This window comes from Hordeum vulgare, chromosome 1H (genome assembly GCF_904849725.1).
Source record: "Hordeum vulgare subsp. vulgare chromosome 1H, MorexV3_pseudomolecules_assembly, whole genome shotgun sequence".
Taxonomy (NCBI): domain Eukaryota; kingdom Viridiplantae; phylum Streptophyta; class Magnoliopsida; order Poales; family Poaceae; genus Hordeum; species Hordeum vulgare.
The window spans coordinates 94,673,795-94,681,244 of NC_058518.1; the positions used below are offsets into that span (position 1 = coordinate 94,673,795).

Sequence of the window (7,450 nt, forward strand, 5' to 3'; positions counted from 1 at the left end):
GCTGCACCTCCTCCTCCTCCGACCCTCCCCAGCCACGGACGGCTACAGCTGTGTCGGCGACCGAAAGGGAAAGGCCCGACGAGGAAGTGAACCCCCCCCCCCCCCCCCCGGTGGCCTCGTTGTTTATATGGTTTTTAGTTGTAGAAATCTATGAACTATGTCCGGTGAACTTAAGATGATCTTTTGAGTGAAGTAGCTCAACGTTGCACGTGTAGTATGAATATAAGGTGTCCGATATGAGATACGCGGATGCAGAGTACAAAATATGAGGCGTAACCAGTCAATGCATGTGTAATATGGATATAGGATGACCGATATGATACAAGATGAGATGCGGGATGCAGAGTACGAAATATGAGACGTGGCCGGTCAATGCATATGTAATATGAATATAGGGTGCCCAGTCAATGCATATGTATTACTCAAAAAAGAGAGGCCATTTCATGTTCAGTATTCACTTCTATTACTTTAAACTCTCTAATTGTGATCATAACCATGTTTTATGCATGTGCCTACTCATGTAATCATGTTATCAATTACAGCAGCATTCTCAGTCTTGGAACATGGGGGTGTTGAGGAGCTCATCGACTCTACCACCTCCGCAACGCATACTAACTCAATCAGTCTAATGTAAAAGTACCAAATATGAGGCGTGGGGCACGTCCGCGGGCATAGGTCATGGCTGTAGATACTCTAACATTACCAAACAAAACAAATTTGCCAGAGTAGAAAAAACTCAAACCCTGAAGCTAAGTAGTAATGTTGGAAGTTTCATGAAATTGCAACATTTAAGTAACAAGTTGGCTCTGATTGAAACCTACCTCGGTAAGAGTTTATACTCATTTTATGTACCTAAATGTTACTCCCTCCGTCCCATAACATAAGAGCGTTTTGACACTAGCGAGTTTTTACACTAGTATCAAAACGCTCTTATATTACGGGGCATATGGAGTACATCGCTCGGTACCATCTGAGTGTTAATTACTTGAGATCTCTAATTACTTACTCAGCAAAAATTCTCGCCCAACAGATAAAAGCAAATGAAAATAGGCTATATAACTCAAATGGCAAATTTATTGTGTTGCAAAACAAATTGCGATGTCATCACCAGATGGTACTGTTTGTTCTTGAGTAAACTCTTAAAGAGTGCTAAGTAAATCCCTGTATAACCATAAAAGTAAATCACATGTTGTTCAACAGAGAACCAAACAGATAATCTATCGCCGCTAAACTTCCACTGCCATCTCTCTAATCTCTATTTTCCTTTTGTCTTTCTTCGCTTCTCTCTTGTGGCAGGTGGGAGTTGCACTACTGACTACACCCCAATGGCAGGGCTGGGGCGCGTGGATCGTCACCATTAAGAGGAGAAAGCTGAAAGAATGTTCTTCTTGATGGCGAATTCATCGGCTTTGGAAGGACTGATCGACTGTCATGTTATCAAACAGGAAATTAGGTCATAAATATGGAGATTAAGTATGTGACAAGAATCGACTTTCTTGTTGCCCACCTTCTCCAACAAGCGATGGAGCCTCTCAGTTTCCTTCTTTGTATAGTCAGAGCCCTTCTGCAATATCTTCTTTGCAACGTTCACATAGATCTTTCCGTGCCTGGTTTATAGAAGAAAAATGTAAGAAGCCATCAAGGGCAATGCTACTACTAACATCAAAATAAAATCTGAGAACAATTTGATAAATTGCAAACATAGTGGAGGAGAGGTAGAAGTTAGTACTTGACAGCAGGACCACTGAGCTTTGCAGCCTCCTCTTCAATTTTAGAGAGGAGTTCCTTCCGCTTGTCATCAGCGGCACTGTGGAAATCCTTGACAAGAGCATCCAAACTTGCCACAAGCCCAGCCTACAAAAATTGCAACGATTAGGCTTTATCAGATTATTACATCTTCACACAGCTTACTTCCCTAGTGTGCTCTCATGTGTGACCAACCTCTGAAGTAAGCTGACCCTTTGAATCACGGCTAGTTCCACTTTTCTCATTAATGAACTTAACAAAGTCATCCAAGTCCCGACCGGCCTCATACTCTTCACCAGCTTTGTTACCCTTTGGGAAGAACTTCAATGTGGGAAAACCAGAAACTCCATACCTGAAAGTAATATGCACGATTAAAATTCTTCTTTCATTATGGGGTTAAATATCATGCATAACCAAAATTGGTAGATAAGTCAGATAATAAATGTGTTAGATTTAACAGGTCAGCTTAAGTACATCAATACCAGTTTCCTTCGGAAAAGATTCATGAAATTACATAAAAAATCAAAAGGGAGACCAGTCTATAACAGTCACTAGAACAAAGTATTCAGAGTGCATACTTCTCAGCCAAGCTTGTGTATTTGTCAGCATCAAGATTAGCAATCACGACACCCTCGTCTTGCTTGAACGCAGAAGCCACCTTCTCATATATCTAAGCAATTACAAACTTGAGTTAGAAAGCTGAAAATGAAGATGCATGAGAAAACTATGTTATTAAGGAAATTTCCAAGTTAGTGAGATCTACAACTAACCGGAGCAAGACTCTTGCAGTGACCACACCTGTAAAGCAAAAATGGCATTCAATGAAATTATGCCCATTGAAGCGATGAAATATAGTAGATTTTGATGCATGGCAAGCTGATCATAATAACCTACCATGGGGCATAGAACTCAACAAGTACATCTTTGGTTTCATCAAGGACAACTGAGTCAAAGTTTTCCTCGGTCAGAACCACAACACTTGAAGGAACTGCTGCTATCTTCACATTGGTGGCTGAAAGACAGATGTCAGAGATTAGAGGACCACCATGAAGTTATGAAGGCTGATAACACTCAACATGACTAAAATGAAAATGAGAAATGCCAACATACAAATAACTCCAGCAGTTTTTCCAGTATTAATATTAAGTGTATAACTGAAGATGAATGGTACAGGTAGCACATGCACAAGTGATAAGGGGGTCAATAATTGTCTAATTTCTACTTCGGTGTGATGCTTATGTCCCTGTGGTGAAAACTTAAATGTTCTACATATAATCCATTAAATGGTCATCAAAGAGACCCGACTGAGTGGAAACCCACTAAAACAGCATGGCTGGAAAATGTACTACCACCACAAAATGGAGTTTACCTGCTTCAGAGTTAACATATTCTGTAAGGGCTTCAGCAGTGCGTTGACCCTCATACCTAAACAATGAGTTCAACATTAAGTTTTCTGATTTTATTTTATAACAAGTGAATTGATCAAAACCAAAGTGTGCATTCTCACTTCTTGGGCTCCAAAGAACCTTTGGGAAACCACTGGATTGTGGGGTAGCCAGAAACTCCATACTTACTGCACACACTCTTGTGCTCATCGCAGTCAACCTGGATAGAGAGAAACTTAGTAAATATACCATAACAAACACTATGCAATTTAGAGGCAAATAACAGTATTATGTTATATGTTATAATACTCCACAATTGTTGATTATACTCTGTAACATCATGATAGGCAAATAACAGTTAATGTACAAAACACTTTCAAAAGCACAAGATTTACCTTGGCAATCAAGACTGATTTAGCTTTCTTAAAGCTTGCAGCAAGCTTCTCATATTCTGGAGCAAGCTTCTTGCAGTGGCCACACCTATAAAACAGAAAACAATCATCAAATAATTTAACCAAAGAGTAGGAAAGTACAGTCATCGAAGAAGGAACTAGTTTCTACAAACAAGATAATAAATATGAGACTAACAGAAATAGTAGGCATGATTTTAATGCAATTGCCTCCGACCAATTAGGATTGGTTCGTATATTGATAAACATTCTACATCCAGAACAACCCACCAAATATCTAACAACATCAAAGATCAGCCTTAAAGTGAACGCTCTACTCACTATTACAATGAGCGTGTAAGCCTATTTTCAAAGGTATAGTAAAATCACCACAACATAAGATTTGATCCAAATCTCCTACAAGTAGACCGTTTCTACTCTCGTGCCCAGATTTTTTTTTCTTCCAACAATAGTGAATCTGAGATCCAAAGACCGAGATCCGAATTGCAGCAAAATTCTCAACAGGCTAATACCAATTCCAATTCTAGTGCACGTCAAAAGGAGATGAAAACAGTTCAGCCTGCCAGCGTGAACAAGGCAGATCGTTTGTTTTAGCTAAAGATCCCGATATTTTCCCACTTCAACGGGAGGTCAGTCCAGTAGCATCTAGACTGCTCGACTCCGGGCTACAATTTCGCTACGATCCGTTCCAGCGGCAACCTGGGCACGATCCCATCAGAGATCCGAGGTCTGCGACCAGTGGAGTAAGCAAAGCAGCCACTGATCCAGATCCATGCGGCGCACGCGCAGGTCAAACTACACGAGAACGTCGTGATACGAGGAGGTAAGGAGGGCAAGGGAGGGATGCGGCGGGCCACGGACCAGGGAGCGTAGAACTCGACGAGCGCACCACGATCCTGGCCAACCTCCTTCTCGAAGGTGGACTCCGTGAGGGCGAGCACCTCGTCGCCTTCGGCGGCGGCTGGGTAGAGCGCCGCGGCGGCGAGCAGGAGCAGGACGGCGAGGAGGGTTTTGCGGTAGATCTGAGGGGTCGCCATGATCTGTTTTGCTGCGAGCTCGGGTGACCCGGGTGAGCAGGTTAATATATGGTTGGCACCTGTCCGTCTTGCACTAGTAGTTTTCTTCTTTTTTTTTGAAACCATTCTTGCACTAGTAGTTGGTGGGCCAGCGACGGGCCCGATTGGATAGAAGGATATAATTTCAAATCTTGTTTATTTTTTAAAGCATTTAATTTTCAAGTGTCCCTAAAAACTATCGAAAAAGGCTTTAGTCAGACTTTATAAATAAGGCAAACCACCACAGCCACAAAATTCGAACAAGAACAGATCCAAACACACACAACATAAATACGGGAGGGTTCTCCTCATGACACAACTCAACAAAGCCCTAACAAAAAAAAGGGCGGACATGGCGTAAAGCGAAGGGGCTAATCCGGCTCAGGTGGTGGAGAAGGAAGCGACGACGCCAAGCGAAGGGCCATCGCCCGGAGATCAGCAATGAATGAGTTGACGGCGTCCTCGTCCTGGGTGCGACTAGGCGGCCGCGAGAGCTGCAAGTAACCACACATTTTAAACACGACATCAGCCACGCAGCGAAGAACATGTTGAATCACAAGCTTATCACAAACCGTCCACGATGTCTAAACGAGGACCCCAATAACCAGCCACCTAGTGTGGTATCCCGCGGAGGGGGAGGCCTGGATCTCGGTGAAAAGGTCAGGAAATTTGGTGTTACACCAACAGTCACCGATGGCCTCGCGGAGGGAGGACCAGAGGAACTGGGCGGTCATGCACGCAAAGAATATGTGGTTGGAGTCCTCAATTGTCCCACATAGGAGGCACATCCACTACAGAGGGGGTCCTATCGTGGATCCACTGCCACATGAAGATCCCAATCTTCAGAGGAAGCCTGATCGACGAGATCAACTCAAAGGGCTCCGAGGGTGGGGTGGCCACGATGGACCGGTATAGAGACTTCGTTCTCCCAAAGGCTCTAGATGCGAGCAGGTGTGATCATCAATCTGGTTTACTTCGGTTCGTGGAGAGCTAATGTGTCAAGGAGTTCGTGCCATGCGATGGTGTTCGGGGGCCTGATACGTCTCCAACGTATCTATAATTTTTTATGGTTTCATGCTATTATCTTGTCAAACTTTGGATGTTTTGTATGCCTTTTATATCTTTTTTGGGACTAACTTATTAACTCGATGCCAAGTGCCAGTTCCTGTTTTTTTCGTGTTTTTGATCCTTTTCATAGGAGAATATTAAACGGAGTCCAAACGGAATAAATCCTCCGAAAAGAATTTTTTCCGGAACAGAAGATACACAGGAAGCTTGAGAACCAAGGTAGAGGGCACCAGGGGAGGCCACAAGCCCCCTAGGCGCGACACGGGGGCCCGCGCCTAGCAGGCTCGTGGGCCCCCTGTGGCTCCTCTGCCCTACTTCTTCCGCCTATAAATCCCCAAAAAATCCAAAACCACGAGAGAGATCCACGAAAATACTTTTCCGCCGCCGCAAGCTTCTGTCTCCGCAAGATCCCATCTGGGGCACGTTCTGGTGCCCTGTCTGAGGGGGGATTCGGATACGGAGGGCTTCTTCATCAACACCATTGCCTCTCCGATGATGCGTGAGTAGTTCACCATATACCTTCGGGTCTATAGCTAGTAGCTAGATGGCTTCTTCTCTCTCTTGGATCTTCAATACAAAGTTCTCCATGATCTTCATGGAGATCTATCCGATGTAATCTTCTTTTGCGGTGTGTTTGTCGAGATCCGATGAATTATGGATTTATGATCAGATTATCTATGAACCTTATTTGAGTTTCTTCTGATCTCTTATATGCATGATTTCATATCCTTGTAATTCTCTTCGAGTTGTGGGTTTTGTTTGGCCAACTTGGTCTATGATTCTTGCAATGGGAGAAGTGCTTGGTTTTGGGTTCATACCGTGCGGTGACCTCACCAGTGACAGAAGGGGTAGCGAGGCACGCATCGTGTTGTTGCCATAAAGGGTAAAAAGATGGGGTTTATATCTATTGCATGAATTTATCCCTCTACATCATGTCATCTTGCTTAAGGCGTTACTCTGTTCGTCATGAACTCAATACACTAGATGCATGCTGGATAGCGGTCGATGTGTGGAGTAATAGTAGTAGATGCAGAAAGTATCGGTCTACTTGTCTCGGACCTGATGCCTATATGTATGATCATTGCCTTAGATATCGTCATGACTTTGCGCGGTTCTATCAATTGCTCAACAGTAATTCGTTCACCCACCGTAATATTTTCTATTTTGAGAGAAGCCTCTAGTGAACACTATGGCCCCCGGGTCTACTTCACATCATACTTTCAACCCTACACTTTTACTTTGTTGCACTTTCCGCCTTCAGATCTCACCTTGCAATCAATCATGAAGGGATTGACAACCCCTTTGTAGCGTTGGGTGCAAGTTTGCTGTTTTTGCGCAGGTACATTGGTGCCTCATCTTGATACTCCTACTGGATTGATACCTTGGTTCTCAAACTGAGGGAAATACTTACTACTACTGTGTTGCATCACCCTTTCCTCTTCAAGGGAAAAAAACCAACGCAAGCTCAAGAGGTAGCAGGGCCCAAATGGCCGCCGGAACGCGAGGCGCCCAAAGTCAATAAAGGTCTCCACCACGGATATCCGGGGCTCCACCGCGATGGTAAACAGGTCTGGAAAGCAGGCCGAAAAAGGAGTCGCGCTAGCCCATCGACCGAACCAAGATAGGGTGGAGGTCCCGGCTCCGACCGCGATGGAGGTCCCGATGCGTAGGATCGGGAGCAGTTGGATGACACATTGCCAAAATTGAGAGCCCCCAGACCGTTGACAGAAGGCAAGCGGTTGTCCACGAAGTTACTTGCTGCGTATGATGCGGATCCAGAGACCAT

At 44.2% G+C, this 7,450-nt stretch overlaps 1 protein-coding gene across 1 annotated transcript; it reads right to left on the minus strand.

The window, feature by feature from the left end:
- Positions 1–1,056: 1,056 nt before the first annotated feature.
- Positions 1,057–4,616, minus strand: LOC123426032 (protein disulfide isomerase-like 2-1). Its single transcript, XM_045109817.1, has 11 exons — positions 4,403–4,616; positions 3,527–3,611; positions 3,254–3,351; positions 3,116–3,171; positions 2,641–2,758; positions 2,517–2,544; positions 2,325–2,416; positions 1,942–2,098; positions 1,730–1,854; positions 1,508–1,607; positions 1,057–1,426 (listed from the first exon to the last, which is right to left on the minus strand). The coding sequence occupies exons 1-11, from the start codon at positions 4,576–4,578 to the stop codon at positions 1,358–1,360; spliced, it is 1,104 nt and encodes a 367-aa protein (XP_044965752.1). The 5' UTR covers positions 4,579–4,616; the 3' UTR covers positions 1,057–1,357.
- Positions 4,617–7,450: the final 2,834 nt, after the last annotated feature.